At 35.4% G+C, this 22,190-nt stretch overlaps 1 protein-coding gene across 1 annotated transcript in view; it reads right to left on the reverse strand.

Moving 5' to 3' along the window:
* AGMO (alkylglycerol monooxygenase) overlaps positions 1 to 22,190 on the reverse strand; it is a 318,725-nt gene that overhangs the window by 129,271 nt on the left and 167,264 nt on the right. Inside the window, exons 12-13 of the mRNA XM_029919039.1 lie at positions 21,421 to 21,503; positions 11,330 to 11,435 (exon numbers count right to left, since the gene is read on the reverse strand). Of these exons, the coding sequence (XP_029774899.1) occupies positions 11,330 to 11,435; positions 21,421 to 21,503 (189 nt within the window). The remainder of the gene's footprint in view (positions 1 to 11,329; positions 11,436 to 21,420; positions 21,504 to 22,190) is intronic.

Genomic DNA, 22,190 nt, shown 5'->3' on the forward strand with positions numbered 1-22,190 from the left:
CTCTCACCACTTAGGAGAGCCTTTTGGTACTCTGGCAAGAATGCACACTGTACCCAACTTCTGAATGGCTCGAGTCTATGTGTCCTCTGACACTGAATGTGTCCCCACGGTTGATCTCCAGAACCCACAGTCAATGACAATGAGATGAAAAAGCACCGTTCTGTGAGTTTTCATGTTATTTACCTAATTTCATTTGTTTGTTTTGACCTTACACTTCCACATGGCACTTAAAATAGGAGTTGGGATGGAAATGTGAATACCGGAAGTGATTTTGACAATAGCATTAAGCCAAATATCCCCATATTGCTGAATAATGACATTTTTGTGAATTAGGCTTATTATTTTTACTAGTATTTTTATTTCAAATATTTATGACATTTTAAATTGGATATTTCAGCACCTGGATGGCTCAGTCAGTTAACCATCTGACTTTGGCTCAGGTCATGATCTCACAGTTTGTGAGTTTGAGCCCCGTGTCAGGCTCTGTGCTGACAGCTCAGTCAGAGCCTGGAGCCTGCTTCAGATTCTGTGTCTCCTTCTCCCTCTGCCCCTCCCCTGCTCATCATGCTCGCTCACACGCTCTCTCTGTCTCTCTCTGTCTGTCTGTCTCTCTCTCAAATATAAACATCATACAATTTCTCTCAGGACTATGCTAGAAATAAAGTAAGCTGCTGTATATTAGAGCCATAATCTTATTTATCCATATATTCTTTTTATTAGCTTAACTTCCCAGAGTGAGGAATGAGCCAGCTGTGGCAAGTATGTCCATGAATGCTTCACTTAGGGCCTTGGAGGTTATGCAAAAGGGTTTGGATTTTATTCTAAGTGCCATCTACACCTATTTAGCAGTTTAAATTAAAATTGATCATATAAAATATATTGCAAGGTATCAAGAATAGAGTAAGGTGAATGAATATTTAGGAGTGCACTGTAGTAAACCTAACAAGATATATGAGCACTTTCAATTAGGACTGTGACAAGGGGATGAGGTTGAATTCATATCTCAGTGTAGAAGCAACAGAAATTGCTGAGTGGATTTGGTTGGGTGGCAAAAGAGAGGGCTAAAACAAGAATGATTCCTAGATTTATAAAATGAGTAAAAGTGTCTATGGTGCCTATTTATTGAGATGTAAATCTATGGAAGTGGAAAAAGATACGTAGGAGAAGGCATGAAGAGCTCACTTTTGCTCATGCAGTTATTGTATGATGTGCCTATACTATTCAAGAGAAGATCTTAAGCAGGTAATAGAATGTGGGAGTTTACACCTGAGGTTAGAGGTCTGGACCAAGCATAAAAAAGTGGGAATCATCAGCACATCCACACTGTTTAAAGGAGTTAGAAGTGAGTAAGGGTGGCTAAAGAAGAAAGCAGGATCCAGGTCCAAAAGAATACCAACACTGAAGTGTACATGGGGGGCTCAGTCGGTTAAGCATCTGACTCTTGCTTTCTGTTCAGGTCATGATCTTGCAGATTGTAGGTTTGAGCCCCACATGGGTTTGAATCCTGTCTCTCTTATGTACAGGATTGTGGCCTTGGGCAACTTACTTGTCTTCTTAATGTCTCATTTAATCATCTGTTAAATGTGACTTAAAGTAGCATCCGCATTATAAAGTTGTTGTATTTAAGGAAATAATATTTACGAACCACTCAGAATACTAACTGCAACATTTTTAAACTAAAATTACCTATGATATTTATTGGCAAAAATTTAAGTAAATGATGATATAACCAAAAAGCTTATATATGGATATAGTTTAATTGAAGTTTTCTATTTTAGTGATAAATCTATAAATAAAAAATCAGCAATTAAACTCCTAGTTCTATTCCTTTCTTGCTAAGGTAGGCAGATGACATGATTATGTAGAAAATTGGAAAAGATCAACAAAAAACTCTTGGAACTAATAAGTGATTAGGGCAAGTTTGCAGGATACAGCATTAATATAAAAAGTTAATCATGCCATGAATGAACAAGTGGAATTTGAAATTTAAAAGTATAATGCCATTCAAATTAAAACTAAAATAATAATATTAATCAGGTAATAAATGTAACAAACTACTGTATGTACAAGCACCATATGAGGAAAATAACAAAAGTCTAAGAATGAAATAAAAAACTAGAGGGATACTCCATATTCATGAGTAGGAATCCATATTGTCAAGATGTCAAAATTGTCTAGATGTCAGTTCTTCCAACTAGATTTAATGCAATCACCATCAAAATCCCACCAAATTATTTTGTGATGTCAACAAACTGATTCTAGTTTATATGAAGAGGGAAGAGACCCAGAAGAGCCAACACAATTTTGAAGGAGAAGGAAAATGCTGGTAGACTGACACTACCTGACTTCAAGACTTACTGTAAAGCACTGTTGATCAAGGCAGTGTGGTACGGGTGAGAGAAGAGGCAGGTGTATCAATGGAACAGAAGAGACAGCCAGGAAATTGACGCACATACATAGAGTCAACTGATCATTGACAAGGGAGCAAGGAGAGTGTAGTGGAGCAGAGTCTTTTCAACAAATGGTGCTGAAAGAAATGGACACACACACACAAATGAATCTAGACATAGACGTTATGCTTTTCATAAAAAAATCACTCAAAATTTACTTAAAAAAATCACATATTTGAATTTAATAATGTAAAACTATAAAACTCCTAGAAAATAACATAGGAAAAAACATAGATGATCTTAGGTATGGCAGTGCTTTTGCATATATAAGACCAAAGACACAATCCACCAAATAATTTATAAGCTGAATTTTTTAATTAAAAACTTCTGCTATGCAAATGATGATGTCAAACGAATGACATGACAAGCCACAGACTAGAAGGGATTTTCTAAAAACACATCTAATAAAGAGCTGTTATCCATAACATACAAAGAACTCCTAAAACTCAACAATAAGAAACCTACCCAATTTTTAAAAATGGGCCAAAGATCTTAACAGACACCTCACCAAAGAACAGACACAGATGGCAAATAATCCTAGGAAAAGATTCTCCACATATGTCAACAGGGAAATGCGAATGAAAACAATGACAGATCACTACACACCTATTAGAATGACTAAAATCTGGAACAGTGCCAACACCAAATGCTGGTGAGGATGTGAAGCAAAAGGAGCTCCCATTCAGGGATGACAAAGAGTATGGCCACTTCGGAAGACAGTTTGGGGATTTCTTACAAAACTAAACATACTCTTATCACATGATCCTGCAATTGTGCTCCTTCATATTTGCCCAGATGAACTGAAAATTTATGTCCACACAAAAACCCGTACAGGGATATTTAGAGCATTGTTACTCATAATTGCCAAAAGCAACCACTATGTCCTTAAAAAGGTGAATGAATAAACTGTGGTATATACAAAAAATGGAAAATTGTTCAGCACAATAAACAATAGAGCTGTGCATCCATAAAAAGACATGGAGAAAGCATAAATGCATACTGCTAAGTAAAAGAAGACAATCTGAAAATATATGATACTGTGTGATTCCAGCTATACGACTTTTTGAAAAGGCAGAACTGCAAACAGTATAAAGATGAGTGGATGCTAGGGACTGAGGAGCACAGAGATAACAGGCGGAGACCTGGGTATATACGGAAACCAAAATGACAATAAACTATTAAAAAATTTTTTTAAATTAAAAAAAAAGTTCACTAAGGAATCTAGTAATCACAAAGAAAAAAAATCAAGTCAAGATACATAAACATAACCAGTAATAAACTGTGGGTATATTTTCTACCCATCTACTTTCTCTGCTTTGAATTGTTTGTGCAGAACAGATTAATAACCCTACCAGCAAGAAGGTAACCATGAAATCAATAAACATAATCCTATCAAATAAAATTGAACTTGCTGATCTATCACCACTCCGAGCTTCTCCTCTTAGATTCTTCCCATCTCAGTTCACGGTAACCTCATTCTTTTATTTCCTCACAATAAAACCACTGGGGTCTTTCTTGCCTCATTTTTTGCTGTTGTTGTTTTCCCATCTCATTCCACCTGTCAGCAAAGCTTACCTTTTCTACTTTAAAATCGTTACCTGAATCTGATCACTTCCCATGTCTGAGATGCCAGCTTCTCTCACTTGCATGTTTACAATAACATTAACTGGCTTGTTTGCATCCTCTTCTTACCCCCTTCCATTTATCTTCAACTCAGCCATCAAAATGATCTTAAAATGTGAGGTCATACACTTCCTGTGCTCAAAGGCTCTGGGTGGAGTCACTTCAGCTGGAGTAAAATGGATTGACAATGACCAAAAGACCTATGTGGCCTGACTTCTGTTGCTGCTCTGATTACATTTTGTACCATGTTCCCTCTTGCTTATTCAATTCCAAACATGTGCAATATTCTAGGAACATGCTAGGTACACCCTGCCTCAGCACCTTTGTACTTGATGTTGCCATTATCTGCTCTTCCCCAGGAATCCACATGGCTTTTGCCCTCACCTCAGGTCTTAACTGAAATGCCGACAGCCTTCCCTAGGTACCAAGTTTAAAAAATATTTTGCCTTCTCCACCCCCGATTTATTTTTCACTATAGCACTCAGCATTATCTGATAAGCCATATATGGGTATATGTATATAAATATTTGCCTACGTTACTGTTTGTGCCTTCCCCAACTATGGCGGACAGAACTAGGGTGGTCCCATAGTCCCCACCCCTGCTGTCTATGAGCTGTCAGCCTGTACAATCCCCTCCCCTCGAGTGTAGAAGCCTGTGACCTGCTTCTAGCCAGTAGAATATGGAATAGACGAAGGAATATAGCGGATGTAAGTAAGGTCCTCAATCAGTTGTTTTTCCTTTGACAAAACAGGAGATTATCCTGGAGGATTTTAGGCTGATCAACTGAAAGGTCTTAAAAGAGGGGCTGAGCCCCTTCTGAAACAAGTTCCTCCTTGCAGGCCTGATGAAGTCTGCAGCCACACTGAGGACGCCCATGTGGCATGGACCTACAGGCAGCCTCTGGGACCCAAGGGCAGACTCCAGGCAAAAGCCAGCAAAAAGCTGGCGCCCTAAGTCATACAGCTGCAAGGAAATGAGTTCTGTCAACAGCGTGAATGAGTTTGAAAGTGGATTTTTCCGTAGTTGAGCCTCCAGATGAGAACACAATCTGGCCAATACTCACCTTAAATGCAGTCTCTTGAGACGCTGAGCAGAGCTCTGAGCAAAACTGTGCCTGACCTCCTGACCCATGGGAACTATTAGATAATAAATGTGTGTTGTTTTAAGCCACTAAATTTGTGGTAATTTGTTACGCAGCAATCAAAAATTAATACACTGATTAAAATCTAATCTCCACAAAGACAGGGCTTTTGCTCTGTTTTTACTGGGGCAGGTGTTCAGTAAGTGTTGAATACATGTTTCTGCCTGCCATTTAAAGCGTTAGGCAAGCTGGTCCTATCTTCTGCGGGCATTTTTAAACCTCCTACCAGGATCCACACTTTGGGCTCTTATTCTAGGCTCATCTCATCACTTAAACCACGGTCTCCCCTGCTTCCGGACTTTTCACTGTATTCGGGCTTCAGTCAAGGTGCATGTGCTCTCTCTTCCTCCCTACTTGTCCAAATTCTGCCCAGCTCTTGTGCACATCTTCAGCAGATACAAGGTGGTTTACCGTGCGGGAATGATGTGTTTCTATTTTAATGATTTAAACTGAAACCTGGAAATCCGATTTTAGAATTTTTCTGAAGTCTTGATTTAAAGCCATTGCATGTTCTTTTGGAATCAACTTCAGATTATTTGGCCACTAATAAGCAGATATCCTCAAGTTTATTTTTTCATTGCTTTTAATGCCCTAGTTTCAAAAACATTATTTTTAATTTGTGTATGTATGTGCGTGTATAGTACACACAGATATAATTACTATTCGTAAGACTCATTACTTAAATACCAGGTATTATACTAGGTTCTCTTGACTTTATTGTTTTTACTCCTTTGAATATCAAAACAATCCCCACAAGATGTATACTCTTCTTTTTGCTGCGGGAACCAAGCAAAGGGAGCTAAGATGTGGTTGGTTGTTTTAGAAATGCTCCTGAAGGCCACACAACCAACTGGCAGAGCTGGGAATGACACTTAGGTTATGTGACTTCAAAGCCAATGCTTTTTCTAGTACCTTAACTACCTCCTCTATTACCTCAGAAGTGATATGAAACAAAATACATGTAGGATCAAAATATCTGTAAGCAGCATTTCCCATTATCTTATATACCTACATACGTACTAAAAATAGCTATTCGTCTTTGACTTTGCTTTTTCCCCTTTAAAGGCACATCATGTTTAGACGTTTTTAAAGCTACTGACAGAAAAAATTAAACAACCACAAATTCACAGGCATATCTTAGAACAAATTACACTTGAGCAAGTAGAAAAAGAAATGTGTGCACACGTTAGTGAGAAATGCATGAATGAAAGAATGTTTTTCTGTCAGATTTCCTGTGAAAAAGTAAGTTAAAAAAAAGCATATGAGTAGGTGGTCAAAATATTAACCAACCTAGCTAAAGAAATGTATAAGGGTATGGGCTAACCACTGCACACACTAAACAAACAACTATGTATTTGTATAGCAGTTAATTATATTCATAATTAGCCAGAGCACCACTCCATGATTTCATATTCTTGTGAACAGAAGCTAAAGAGTACTGTAGGATCAATCTAATTTTAGTTTTTTGAGGAACCTCCATACTGTTCTCCAGAGTGGCTGCACCAGTTTGCATTCCCACCAACAATGCAAGAGGGCTCCCCTTTCTCTGCATCCTCACCAACTGTTTCTGGTATTGTAAATTTTAGCCATTCTGACAGGTGTGTGGTGTCATTTCACCATGGTTTTGATTTTTATTTCCCTGATGATGATGATGAGTAATATTGAATACCTTTTCACGTATCTCTTGGCCATCTGGATGATGTCTTCTTTGGAAAAGTGCCTATCCATGTCTTCTATGATATGATCCAACAAATGTACTCTTAGGTATTTACCCAAAGGATACAAAAATAAAGATTCTACAGATTCAAAGGTACATGCACTCCAATGTGTATATCGCCCTTATCAGCAATAGCCAAACTATGGAGAGAACTCAATGTCCATCGACTGATGAATGGATAAAGAAAATGTGGTTTACATATACAATGGGATATTGCTCAGCCATCAAAAAGAATGAAATCTTGCCATTTGCAACAACGTGGATGCATTGAGAATATATTATTCTGAGATAAGTAAATCAGAGAAAGATAAATACCATTTGATTTCACTCATATGTAGAATTTAAGAAACAAAACAGATGAATACATGGGAAGTGGGGAGGAAGGGGAGAGAGGAAAATAAACCATTAAGAGACTCAATGATAGAGAACAAACTGTGGGCTGTGGAGGGAAGTAGGCAGGAGAAGGCTTGATGGGTGTCGGGTGTTAAGGAGGGCAGTGGTGATAAGAGCTGGATGTTGTGTGTAAGTAATGAACCACTGAAGTCTACCTGAACCGAATAATGCACTGTATGTTAGTTAACTAAAATTTAAATTTAAAAAAATGCTAAAGGGAGTAAATCTTCCACATTCAGGTCACAGGATCAAATTTAAATTCTACTTTGTACTTCTGACTCAGAATTATAACTACCTAAGCACTGCTTTCTAATCTAAGTAAAACATAGTTTAAGGTCAGTTTCCCATTCGGTGTGTGCTTGTTTGTATGTGACTAGAGTTGTAAGTATAGCCAGCAATGTGCTTGCTCAGCCTAGAAGGATGACTGCTACCATGTAAATCTACGCATTTGACCTACAAAATGAAGCAATGTAACAGAAAGCCCCAACCAGACTTCTAGATAAATAGAGAAGAGGCGCAAGGCTCCAAGCTGATGTTGCCAATATAGACAACATTAATTTATAAAAGAAGGGATTAATTGCTTCAATGACACTGATTCTATGGTTTAGTATAATAGTATAATCACTGCAAGTCACTAAGCCCTGATGTCTATTGAATGAAGTCACTCAGACCATTTATTAGGCTTCTAAATTCCTTCCGTGGGGCAAAGAACAGTTTTATTAATACTATGATAAATGGTAATATTTTAGGTAAAGTTCTAAGAAATGTGATGAAAACACAAATTTGAAATTCACAATTAAGAATATAAAAACTGGGGTGTCTGGGGGTCTCGGTCTCTTAAGTGACTGACTCATGATTTTGGCTCAGGTCATGATTTCACAGTTCATGAGTTCAAGCCCCCCATCAGGCTGCACACTGTGCAGAACCTGCTTGGAATTCTCCCTCTCTGCTCTCTCTCTCTCTGCCGCTGCTGTGCTGGCTTGCTCTCTCTTCCTCTCAAAATAAGTAAAATAAACTTTAAAAAGTTATTAAGAATATAAGAACTGATAACTAGTTTTCTAATTTTTAATTTAAATTAAAGAATTAATAACTAATATTTTTTTAAACTTTAGAAACAGTAGAAGAAAAGGCTGCCTTACAAGTAAAATGCTGATCATAAAACTAGTCTCTACCTAGTCTTTGGCAAGACTTTACCACATAGTTATTGACCTCTGGTCAGAGAAGACGTGTTCAGTTTTAACCATGGAAATTCAATTGTTAATCATAATATAATGATGATGATGATGATGATACCTAAATAATAGCAGTATTAATATTTTAAATGATAATTATAGAATAATCATGGTAATAGGAACAATGATAATAACTAAATTGCATAAAGGACTTGCTGTGTGGTACCCTTTATATCAATGAATTTATCCACAAACCATATGAAATAGTATTAATACACCATTTTAAGGAAATATTTATTGGCACATCACAGTCAATGTTTACTCTTGAAGAATAGGCCATGTTGGTGCCTCGATGGGCAGCAATAAGCTCTGGAAAGAGCAAGTGAGTAGGCTGAAACATTCTGCCATTATGTCTTCCCTCCCCTTTGTTTTGCTTTTAAATTGAAGATAATTCAGAGGTAAATTACTGAAACCATTAGTGTTTTCAAAACATTTTTGCAGTCAAACTGATAAGACCTTTTATTTCTGTCTTCACATTTCTCAAAGTACTTGTGCTACGTTATATATGTATCTTTTATCTAAGTCCCTTGAGAAGGATGAGTATTGCTAGCATTACATGGAAGACAATCTTGCCAGACAATTAAGAGCTACAATGTCAAACTTAGTTTGTATCCTGACTTGCTCACTTATTGCTTACATTAATTCAAATTAGTTTTTAACATCTCTGTAACTCAATTTTTTTCATTATAAAAATAACCATAGCAACTATATCATGAGTTATAATGATATGAAGGTTAAGGTAAGGCATTTAGAATATAGACAATCTCAGTGTGCGTTAAGTCTCATTAAACCTATTTTGCAAGTAAACAACCTGAGGAACAGAGTCCAAGGTCATAAAGTCACCATCAGGCTAAGAATTCATAATCATGACTTTTAGATTCCACATTATTGCTCCTCTACATCCACCATGCCAATTGTTCCCAAACTTGAGTTTTGGATCCTGAGGCAAACCAAAGAATTATTCCAAGGGATCTTTAATTTCATATAAAATGATAATAATTATAGCATCTAATATATATTAAGCTTGTACAGTATGTTAAGCACTGTGCCAAATCTCCTACACAGATTTTCATTTAATCCTCAAAATCCTATTATAGACATTATTACTTATCATTTAGAGATAAGGAAAGTAAGTCTAAGAATATTTAAGTTGACACATAACTGCCCGAGGACACACTAGTAATTTCCTGAGTTAGAAAGCAAATTCAGGCAATGTGGCTTCAAAGCTCAAACGTTAAACTCTCACTTTTACCTACTGACTAACAACAATAAGTAGATGGACAGCAACTCACCACTAAAATTCATCATGTTCAAAAGTTGGACACTGTCCAACACTATCCCATCATCAAAGAATCCCAAATGCACTGTGGTTCTCCAAGCAAACACCCCCACTTGTTTAAGGCTACGTTAAAGAACCCTATCTTTTCCATTTGTGTCTGGAGCATTTAAGATAAACCACCACAATGTACCCAAGAGTAGATTCATTAAATGGAATTATTTTCTTTCATACCTGTAATTATAATATCTTCCCTCACACAGAGTGTGAAAATATATTTTATTTTTTTGGCATGTATATTTCAAAATTTCATTACTTATGTGTAATTTAATCTTCAGTATTTTGCTTGTAGGTTGTATTCTTAAGAAACAATATAAATACACATCACATAAACTTTATTTAGTGCCTACTTAGATGTAAAATTTATTCAATTAGATGATATCTACTTAGTATCCTGATACTAAGATTTTATGCTTCATTTTTTAAATCTGCATGTCTTTTAAAGTAAGAAATACATTCAGATGGTGCAGAAATTTTAAAGGTAGTAAAGAATAGTAACTTAATGGAAAATCTTCCTCATAGTTATTTATCCTAGTCACATAATTCACCTTCCCATAGGCAACCATATAGTATGTTCTTATTATCATTCCAGATATATTTACATATATACCATTAATATTTATATTTCCTCTTCATCATTTTTATATTCATAGGCCTTATGTGGTGGTGCCAAATTGTTTTCCAAAGAGCTTATTTCAATTTACAATCATTATTAATTTATAAAAGTGCCTGTTTTAGTTTTTCCATCGATGCTGGGGGGATGTTTGCATTTATGTTTCATGTTTAAATATGGTCACATATGTTGGGCATGTTGGTAGGCTGATCAGTGCCAAAATTAAACAATATAAACCTTAATTTAAAAGAATAAAATTGTATGCATTAAATCTTGAGAGTGATAAGAATAAAAATATTTTTTTAACATGTAGCTAATGTCTAAGACAATAAATATATACCCAAAAGCTTTTGGAAGTTTTTGGAAGAGAAGTTTTAATCATCAAAGAAGGTCAAATTATAACTTAAATTTTTCATTTGAAGAAAAATCTCAATGACATCAGTGGTTTTATTTCTATAGAATCATTACTTCTTGTGGGCTATTGATAAGATATTTTAATCACCTTAAAATAAAAAAAAAATCTCCAATGGTAAAATCTCTGCCAAGAACTTTTTGCAAAATTATTAGTTTACTTATTGAGAGCCAACGATGTGACCTAAATTTTCCTTATAAACATCATGCAGAGTAATATGTCCAACAAGTCAATGAGGTTCATGATATCAATCCAAATTAAAAGACCAGAAAAATGAAACTCCACAATAACTAGCTCCAGGTGACAAATACTAGTCACAAAATAAATAGACAAATCATTGTCGAATGAATGGATTTAAATATATAATAGATGTATAATTGTGCAAAATCCACCTAAAAATATGTGTCTTACCTCAAAAGCAAATGACAGAGAAGGAGTGAAAGACTTCAGATGACCAAATCTGCACAACATTAAGAACCCCAAGCAACGGAAAGTTTCCAGAACTGCTGCCTTAGGTCTGAAATAAATGTCATTAACATGTATTAGCTTTAATATGGTGACACACACTTCTTTTAATTTTCAAGAAATACACAGTATTTTAATGTATTTGAGGAGCATGTGCCTCTGAAATTGTTTGAAAACTGCCATCAAACTAAGAAATCAAATGAATCTTTTTAAATAAAATCTGTTCTTTATTAATCTATTGCTTAGTTTGAGCACTGATGAATTAGGATGAAGCATGCTTTCAACTAATAAATAAAATATCAGAGAACTAAATTTCTAGGATTTAAAGTAAATGAGACTCCTGCCACTCACTAAATACCTTTATACTTCATTTATTTTAAAAATGATTTGTAAGGGTACCTGGGGGACTCAGTCAGTTAAGCATTCAACTCTTGGTTTTGGTTCAGGTCATGATCTCACAGTTTGTGAGATGGAGCCCCATGTCAGGCTCTGACCTGACAGCATAGAGCCTGCTTTGAACTCTCTCCTTCTCTGCTCCTCAGCTTACTCCTCTCCCTCCCTCCCTCTCTCTCTCTCTCTCTCTCTCTCTCTCTCTCTCTCTCCTTCTCTCTCTCTCTCAAAATAAATATTTTAAAAAAGGGAAAAATGACTTATAAGGAGGACTAATATGGTTAAGCCCTCTAAAATAATAAACTCTAGGGTGGCTCAGTTGGTTAAGCTTCTGACTTCGACTCAGGTCACCATCTCATGGTTTGTAGGTTTGAGCCCTACGGCAGGCTCTGTGCTGACAGCTCAGAGCCTGGAGCCTGCTTCAGATTCAGTGTCTCCCTCTCTCTCTGCCCTTCCCTGACTTATGCTCTGTCTCTCTCTGTCTCAGAAAAATAATAATAATAGTAATAATAAACAACTGTCAATTGCTTAAGTATTGGGAAAATGGATAGTGTGTGGTTATGCCTAATATTAGAGGTAGCATAATTACAGTCGTTTGTCATTTATTTTGTGATGCTTATTTTTTGTATGCATAGTATTCTTAAAATTCAGACTCTAAGGTAAGTGAAATAAGTATGAAACAGCATCAAATATCAAATACACATAAGCGTTTACAAACTCCCATTTAATGAGTGGAATGAACAGATTTTTTATCAGCATAAAATAAGCTTCCTATGATATTCATTTGTTAGATAAGTATTTTTGTAACAGGTAAATAGTATTGTTATTACAGGTGAATTTTCTGACTAAAATATTCTTGAATTAATGTCATAATACAGACATATTATTTAGTTAATTTAGAGTATAATGGGATAAAGAAAAAAGTGAAGAAAATCTAAAGTAGTATATTTATTTAATTTAAATATTTCTTCATCTGCATCTTTAAAAAAATTTTAATGTTTATTTATTTTTGAGAGAGAGAGAATTTGTGAGGAGAGGGGCAGAGAGAGAGAGAGACACAGAATCTGAAGCAGGCTCCAGGCTCTGAGCTGTCAGCACAGAGCCCGACGCAGGGCTTGAATTCATGAATCACAAGATCATGACCTGAGCCAAAGTTGGGTGCTTAACTGGCTGATCTACCCAGCCACCTCTCTTCTGCATCTATTATTTATGACTGTTTCTATAAAATTGAATATAAAAAAAGAGAACTTCTTTTCAAGTATTTTAAACTCAGTTAAGACAGGGTAACAGTTTATGATTTGTTTCTATTCAAGTAATGTGACTTATCTTTTTGTAAATAAAATATAAAATTAAATTTTTTCTCCTTATAAAATAATGCTATATAATTAGTGTAAGCTATTATTTTGAAATTGATATCTGGGTAGGTTCCAAGGGAAAGAAAATAAAATTTTTATTTTATTAACTTTTTAAAGTTCATTTATTTACTTTGAGAGAGACAGAGAAAGCACAAGCAGGGGAGGGGCAGAGAGAAGGAGAGAGAGAATTCCAAGCAGCCTGTGTGCCACCAGTGCAGAACCTGACTCAGGGCTGGTCCCACACCGTGAGATCATGACCTGAGTTGAAATCAAGAGTTTGGATGTTCAACCAACTGAGTCACACAGGTACCCCAGAAAAGTTTTATTTTAAAACAATTTTTATTAATGTTTTCTATTCTTTGTTTTTTAATCTTTTATATTGTGAAATGAAATATACATATAAAGAAATACATAAAACAGAAATAGGCAAGTTGATATTTTTTAACAAATCAACAACCTTGTAACCACACTTAATATCAGCACCCCCAAAGAGAACTCTTACCTCCTCAATCCTTCCACCTTCCCTCTATCTCAGAAAGAGTGAGTACTTTTTAATGATAATCATATTCATTTTGCTCTTTTTTAAATTTATATTTTTACCACGTTAGCATAAATTCATAAAAATTACTGTATGTTTCTTTTTACTTTTAATAAATGAGATTGTATTGTATGCACTATGTGTACCTAGTTACAGCTACGAGGTTGCATGTAGGAGTAGTTCATTCTTTCCACTCTTGCATAGTGTTCATTGTGTGAATATATCAATATTCGTGCATCCACCTGCCTTGTAAAGGACATCAGGACACGGTCAGCTGCACTTGTTTATTATGAAAAATGTGTCTGAATATTCTTTTACATGTCTTTGGACTGCCACATAAATTGGTTTATTGTTTATATGTTGAAATTTAGTAAAATCTTCAGTATTTCAAATTAGGTATCACAATGTGAACCCTCCCTTCATCGTGTGAGCAGTTCACCAATAGGGACTGTCAATCCTTTTAATTTTAGTCATTTGGGATAAAAGGTGTTTGCCACTCGTAAAATTTGCAAACAGCATATCCGGTTTGAAGATTTAATTTTTACTATCTTAATGATGGTTAATTATTGAAGAATTGATTTCTTAATGTTATTATAGCCTAATCAATTTTATCTTTATAAATAGGGATTTGTGTGTACCATTTAACATTTTTACATGCTCTAAGTTTATAGTGATTTGTTACTATGCTATTTGCTGGAATCTATATAGGTTTTCCATTCACTTGTAAATCTACAATCCCCTGACCCCAGAATTAACTTTTTATGGTGTGAAATATTTGTCAAGTTTATTTTTCTTATTCCTATGTGGAAATTCAATGTTTCCAAGACCATTTATTGAAAAGACAGCTTTTTCCCATAGCTCTGCAGGGACACCTTTGTCACAAATCAAGTATATATATATGCATAGATTTGTTCCTAAGTTTTCTGTTTTAATCTTCGTGCCAATAAAGCATGTCTAATTGCTATACCTTTATAATAAATCTTGACAGCCAGTAGTGCAACTACTGCCACTTTTTTAAAATCTCAAGACTATGCTGGCTATTAGAGGCCCTTTTTGCTTCCATATACATATATCTTAGAAAGAGCCTATCCAGTTACAGAAAATAAAAAAAAAAACTGTTTACAATTTTAATTCCAAATGTCCTAAATATGTAAATCAATTTGGTGAAAATTGTAATCTTTATAATACTAAGCATTCCAATCTATAAACCTAGTTATCTCCCCATTTATTTAGGTTAGCTTTTTTTCATAATATTTCAATAGTTTGACAGTGTTTTATAGAGATTTTTTTACTCACTTTTTTAAGTTTTTATTTTAACTCCAGTCGGTTAACATACAGTGTTATATTAGTTTAATGGGTACGACAGCGTGATCCAACACTTCCATATATCAGCCAGTACTCACCACAAGCGCACTCTTTAATTCCCATAACCTATTTCACCCGTCCCCACATTCCCATCCCTTCAGGTAACCATCAGTTTGTTCTCTGTAGTTAAAAGTCTGTTTCTTGGTTTGTATCTCTTCCTTTGCTCATTTGTTTTGTTCCTTAAATTCCAATATAAGTGAAATCATATGGATTTGTCTTCCTCCAACTGACTTATTTCACTTAGCATTATATCCTCTGGCTCCATTCAGGTCATTATAAATGGCAAGATTTCACTCTTTTTTTGGCTGAATAATATTCCATTATATGTATATAAAACATATTATATACATAATATGTTATATGTATTATTACATATATGATACATATCACTACATATATGTAATATATGTCATATCTTCTTTACCCATTCATCAATTGACGGATACTTGGCTGCTTCCAATTATTTGTTGCTGTAAATAATTCTGCTATAAACATAGGGGTGGATATATCCCTCTGGATCAGTGTTTTTGTATTATCTGGGTAAATCCCTAGTAGTGCAATTGCTGTGTCACAGAGTAGTTCAATTTTGAGCTTCGTGAGGAATTTCCATACTGTTTTCCCCAGTTTAAGCAGCGGTGTGCATTTCCACCAGCAGTGCCGAAGTGTTCCTTTTGCTCCACATCCTTGCCACACCTGTTGTTTCTTATGTTGTTGATTTTAGCCCCTCTGATAGGTATGAGGTGATATTACATTGTAGTTTTGATTTGCATTTTCCTGATGATAAGTAATGATGAACTTCTTTTCATGTGTCCATTGGGAATCTGGATGTCTTTGGAGAAATGTCTGGTCATGTCTTCTGCCCAATTCTTAACTGGATTATTTGTTTCTTGGGTGTTGAGTTTTCTAAGTTATTTATGTATTGTGGATACTAACCCTTCAGTGGATCCACCATTTGAAAACATTCTCTCATTCTGTAAGCTGACTTTTAGTTTTGTTTATGGTTTCCTTGGCATGCATAAGCTTTTTATTTTGATGTTGTGGCAACAGTTTAATTTTGCTATTTTTCCTTTGCTTCAGGGGACTTAGCTCTAGATAGGAATGCCCGGAGTCACTCCAGTATGGTGTGGGGGTTGAGATCTCCGCGGCTGTGGGCTGTCTGGGTCTGGGAAGCTGCTGCTGCCCCAACTGGAAATAGGGACGGTTTCGTGGGTGCTGGGGCTCCAGCCGGGACCTGTCCGTGGGGCCTTGGCCTGGCTTAGGCTCACCATCCCCACCTTCTGTGGTAGGCTGCTGGGGTTGCCGGGGTGGAAAGGCCTTCAGTACCTAGGCCAGAATGTGGGTGAGGGTTCCCGCACATCTCCCTGCTGTGAGTCCCCCTCCAATGGGGCTGTCTGTTTGGGCTCTATCCCATCGGTGCTTTCTATAGGCTGCTACTGGTTGGGCACCAAGGGCCTCCCACAAAGCATTGGCTGTAGAAGAAGGTGGGTGGGTGCCACCACCCGGGCCTCTGCCCGGAGTCTCAGCCCGGAGTCCGAAAGTTGACAAAGCCAGTATCAGAGAAGTTACTACCTATGCTCTCTTCTAGTATTTTTTATGGTTTCAGGTCTCACATTTAGGTCTTTAATCCATTTTGAACTTATTTGGCATATTGTGTGAGAAAGTGGTCTGGTTTCATTCTTCTGCGTGTAGCTTTGGAACACCAGAAGAGACTCTTTTTCCCAGTGAATACTCTTTCCTGCTTTGTGAAGATAAATTGACCATATAATTATAGGTTTATTTCTGGGTTTTCTATTCTGTTCTGTTGATCTATGTGTCTATTTTTGTGCCAGTACCATACTGCGTTGATCACTACAGTTTTGTACTATAACTTGAAGTCCGGAATTGTGATGCCTCTAGCTTTGTTTTTCAAGATTTCTTTGGTTATTCCAGGTCTTTTGTGGTTCTATACCAATTGTAGAATTTCTAGATCTTGATTCTATTTTTTAAAAAGAAGCTGGTATTTTGATAGGGATTGCAATGAATGTGTAGATTGCTTTGGGCAGTATAGACATTTTAGCAATATTTGTTTTTCCAATCTATGATCTTAAAATATCTTTCCATTTCTTTGTGTGATCTTCAATTTATTTCATCAGCATTCAGTTTTCAGTATACAGCACATTCACCTCTTTGATTAGGTTTATTACTAGGTACTTTATTATTCTTGGTGCAACTGTAAATGGGAATGTTTTCTTAATTTCTCTTTCTGTTGTTTCATTATCAGTGTATAGAAATGCAGAGGATTTATATAAATAGATTTTATACAGTGACTTTACTAAATTTGTTTTTGGTGGAGCTTTTCAGATTTTCTATATGGAGAATTACATCTTCTGCAAATAGGGAAAGTTTTACTTCTTTCTTACTAACCTAGGTTCATTTTATATCTTTTTGTGTCTGATTGCTGTGGACTTCCAGTACTCTATTGGATAAAAGTGGTGATAATGAACATCCTTTCTTGTTTCTGACCTTAGAAAGAAAGCTCTCAGTTTTGCCCCACTGAAGATTATACAGGATGCAGGTCTTTTGTGGGTGGCCTTAATGATGTTGACCTATGTTCCTTCTATTCCTACTTTGTTAAGAGTTTTTATCACTTAGGGACACTTTGTCTTTATAAGCTTATTTCCTTATTTTGAGAGAGAGAGAGAGAGAGAGAGAGAGAGAGAGAGAACACACACAGGAAGGGAGGAGAGAGAGGGAGAGAGAGAGAGGGTCCCAAGTAGGCTCTGCACTGTCAGCATAAACTGTGAGATCATGGCCTGAGCTGAAACCAAGAGTTGGACACTTAGCCAGCTGAGCCATCCACGCACCCCTGAGGTTTTTTTTTTTTTTTTTTTTTTTTTTTAATCATGAATGGATGTTGTACTTTGTCAAATGATTTTTCTGGATTTATTGTAATGATCATATGGTTCTTATCCTTTCTCTTAATGGTGTGATACGTTACGTGTGGATTGACTTGTGAATACTAAACCATCCTTGCAACCCAGGAATAAACCTGACTTCGTCGTGGTGAACATTTTTTTTAATTTATTGTTGGATTGGCTTTCTAGTATTTCATTGAAGGTTTTTTGAATCTATATTCATCAGAGATAATGGCCTGCAGTTTTCTTGTCAGTGTCTTTATCTGGTTTTAGTCCCAAAATAATACTGGCCTTATAGAATGAATTGGAAGCTTTCTTTCCTCTTCTATTTTTATTTTTTATTTTTGAGATAGTTTGAAAAGAATAAGGATTAGTTCTTTAAATGTTTGGTAGAATTCCCTGGGAAGCTTAGACCTGAACTTTTGTTTGTTGGAAGTTTTTTTATTATTGGTTTTCTTTGCTGGTTATCAGTTTTTTGAAATTTTCTATTTTATCCTTATTCGATTATGGGAAGTTACATGTTTCTAGGAATTTATTTCCTTTTGGTTGGTCAATTTTTTGGCATATAGTTTTTCATAATATTCTTCCATGACTGTTTGTATTTCTGTTGTGTTGGTTGTTACTTCTCCTTTCTCATTTGTGATTTTATTTGCATCTTTTCTCTTTTTTTCTTGATAAATCTGGCTAGAGGTTTATCAATTTTATTGATTTTTCAAAAAAACAGCTCCTGGCTTCATTGATCTATACTATTGTTTTCAAGTTTCTATATTTTATTTTAGTCTTAATCTTTATTATTTCCTTCCTTCTGCTGGTTTTAGGCTTGTGTATAGTTCTCTTCCTAGCTTCTTCAGGTATAAGGTTGAGTTGTTTAATTAAGATTCTTCTTGCTTCCCTGGGTAGGCCTGTATTGATGTAATTTCCCTCTTAGAATGACTTTTGTTGCATCCCAAAGGTTTTGAACCACTGTGGTTTCATATTCATTTTTTCCATGTGCTTTTTGATTTCTTCTTCTATTTCTTTATCTATTCACTGTTTATAGCATATTATTTAACCTCCATATATTTGTGATTCCTCCAGATGTTTTCTTGTGATTGACTTCTGGTTCCATAGCATTGTGGTCAGAATAAGTACACGGTATGATTTTAATTTTTTTCAATTTATTGTGGGCTGTTTTGTAGCCTAATATGAGATCTATTCTGGAAAGTGCTCCATGTGCACTTGAAAAGAATGAGTATTCTGGTTTTAGGATGGAATGTTTTGTGTTAAATCTATCCATTCTATAGGTCATTCAAAGCCACTGTTTCTTTGTTGATTTTCCATTTATATGATGTATTGATGTAAATGGGGTATTAAAGTCCCCTACTATTATTGTACTATTATGTTAGTTCCTTTATTAACTGTTTTATGTCTTTTTTAAAAAGTTTATTTATTTATTTTGAGAGAGAAAGAGGCCATGAGGAGGAGGGGAGAGAGAGAGAAAGAGAGAGAATCCCAAGTAGGCTCTGCATTGTCTCCGCAGAGTCCAATGTGGGGCTCAATGGCAGACAACGGCACGACCTGTGAGCTGTGACCTGAGACAAGAGTCAGACGCTTAACCATCTGAGCCACCCAGGCACCCCTGTTTTATGTATTTGAGCACTCTCATGTTGGGCCCATAAATATTTATAATTGTTACATCTTATTGTTCAATTGTCCTCTTTATTGTCCCCTTTATTATTATATATTGCCCTTCTTGGTTTCCTGTTACACTCTTGATTTAAAGTCTCTTTTCTTGGAGTACCTGTGTGGTACTCAGCCAGTTTCAGTACAGGTCATGATCCCAGGGTCATGGTATCCAGCCTCATATCAAACTCCATGCCGAATGTGAAGCCTGCTTAGGATTCTCTTTCTCTCCCTGTGCACCTCTTCACTCACTCTCTCTCTAAGAAAAAAGAAAGAAGGAAGGAAGGAAGGAAGGAAGGAAGGAAGGAAGGAAGGAAGGAAGGAAGGAAGGAAGGAAAAGGAAGAAAGAGAAACTATACTATTGCTATTAGCTTATTGCTACTTCTCATAAGTGTATGTAACCAAGAAAATTATAATCTTTAAAATGGAGATCCTGGTTCTTCGGATCTGGGTAATAATTTCAGAGGTACCTGTGACTATTTTTCCATTTTCCTTTTTATGGCTTAGTATGAACTTTATTTCTAGTCAAGAAAAATAGGGCTAGAGAGCCAAACAAAATAAATGATAAACACAAGTGTTTCTAGGGAGTGCATGCTCTAAACTGTTTCATTAATCTGTGTGTTCATTTTGATCTTAATGATTTGGATATTGATAAAACTAAAGAATATGCTGCTATTTCAGAATACCAATTAAGCATTCCTTGGGAGAGTGACATAATATTTAATATAAATTAAGCATGTGTTTTCTGTACTGTTTTATTTACAATTTCCTGAAAGTAATCTTATTGGTTACCTACTTAAAAAAAACAATTACACTACAACAAAAATACAATCTCAAGAATGACTGAGGTTTTGGGGTGCCTGGGTGGCTCAGTGGGTTAAGCAGCCAACCTTGGTTCAGGTCATGATCTCACAGTTCATGAGTTCGAGCCCCATGTCAGGCTCTGTGCTGACAGCTCCGAGTCTGAGGCAGGCTTTAGGCCTCTGTCTCTCTCACTCTCAAAAATAAATAATAATAAAAAAGATTTTAAAAAGAATGACTGGGTTTTTTTTTTTGTTTGTTTGCTTGTTTTCTGCAGTTTTTCACCAAGTTACAGTATATGTAAATTCTAGAATATGTCCATTTGGGAGTCACATTGCCTGGGTTTGTCTGCGTTCACTCTCTTACGATCTGTATGCCTGACTTTCTTAATCTGTAAAATGGGCTTTATAGTAATTCTTATCTCAGGACATTGTTGTAAGAAGTAATAACATATTCCATGGCACATATTAAGTGCATAAACACTGGTATTAGTATTAATGTTAATTTTGATAAATCCTAAGTAATAATGAATAAGTATTTTTCTACATACTTCCTGCCATAAATACATCTTAAAATTGTGCAAGTGAGTATATATTCTCACAAAGGTAGTAATTAAAATAAGATTCTTTAAATATGCCGTGTGAGGGAGAGGACATAGACTTCAAGAACACAACACGCGCATTCTGGCATATAGTGTGAACTGTCCATGGCGAAGGCAAAGTGCTCAAATATGTTTCATGTTTTATTAATTACCCAGAGTTATGGTCTATGTTTTGCCAAATTATTCATTGCATTTGTAGGTTTTCTTTAATAACTTTAAAAACTTAAATCACATTTAAAAGGCTGAGATTTTAAATGCATGCTTGCTTTTAAAAATTGGATAAGCTGTTACTTTGTTTAACTTAAAATATTGTGAAATTATAGTTTCAACATTATTTTTAATAACAAATGTTTGATGGTTATCAAAGTTTCACATATATTTTTAAAACAACATTATAAAAGTACGCAGAATGAAAGAATTTCACTTCTTACCTTTGATCCAGAAGAAATCCAATGGAGGTCAATGTCAGAATGATGAAGCAAACCCTCAGAAGGAGGGTCACTTGTGACAGTGCCTGTCAAGCAAACACAGGGACCAACAGATTCTTTAGGAGAATAATCAGAAAGAACATTAAAACTTAAAGCTGTCAAGAAAATCAGCCCCAAATTTTATTTTATATTACACCACTTGACACTGACATTTTTCAAAAAGGTTGAATACACAGAGGACATTAGGTTTTCCTAATGTCATTTAATTATCTTACTGGACACTTAGGAGAATGAATTAGACTCTTCCACAGAAGTATTTTGCTTAAAATATTCTTCCTAAAAATTCTCCTCTAAAGTTATGATTTTCATAATTCTTTAAAACACCTGTGCCCCCACATATGGAGAAATCACTTACATTTTTATGAATAAATAGCATGGTCCAATAGCTATTTTTATTATCACCAATTCTTTGTGGTTTCAAACCCAACACTGTTTTTAATACAGAAAATATTTAAATGAGAACGTGTTTCTGACTGCAAACACATAAATGAAACATTGCACAAATAGATATTCACATTTGATGAAATCTATAGTTTCCTATGTACAGGTCAAGGGTTATCTTTTGAATTATTGTAACAAAGACATTTTTATCATAATTATAAATGAATTATACATTTTGTTTACATGTCAGAATTTAATAATAATGTTTACTGAGCATCTACTATTTTTATAGCATCCATGTTATATGTTTCATATACTTTAATTCTTTTTTT

This window comes from Suricata suricatta, chromosome 2 (genome assembly GCF_006229205.1).
Source record: "Suricata suricatta isolate VVHF042 chromosome 2, meerkat_22Aug2017_6uvM2_HiC, whole genome shotgun sequence".
Classification (NCBI taxonomy): domain Eukaryota; kingdom Metazoa; phylum Chordata; class Mammalia; order Carnivora; family Herpestidae; genus Suricata; species Suricata suricatta.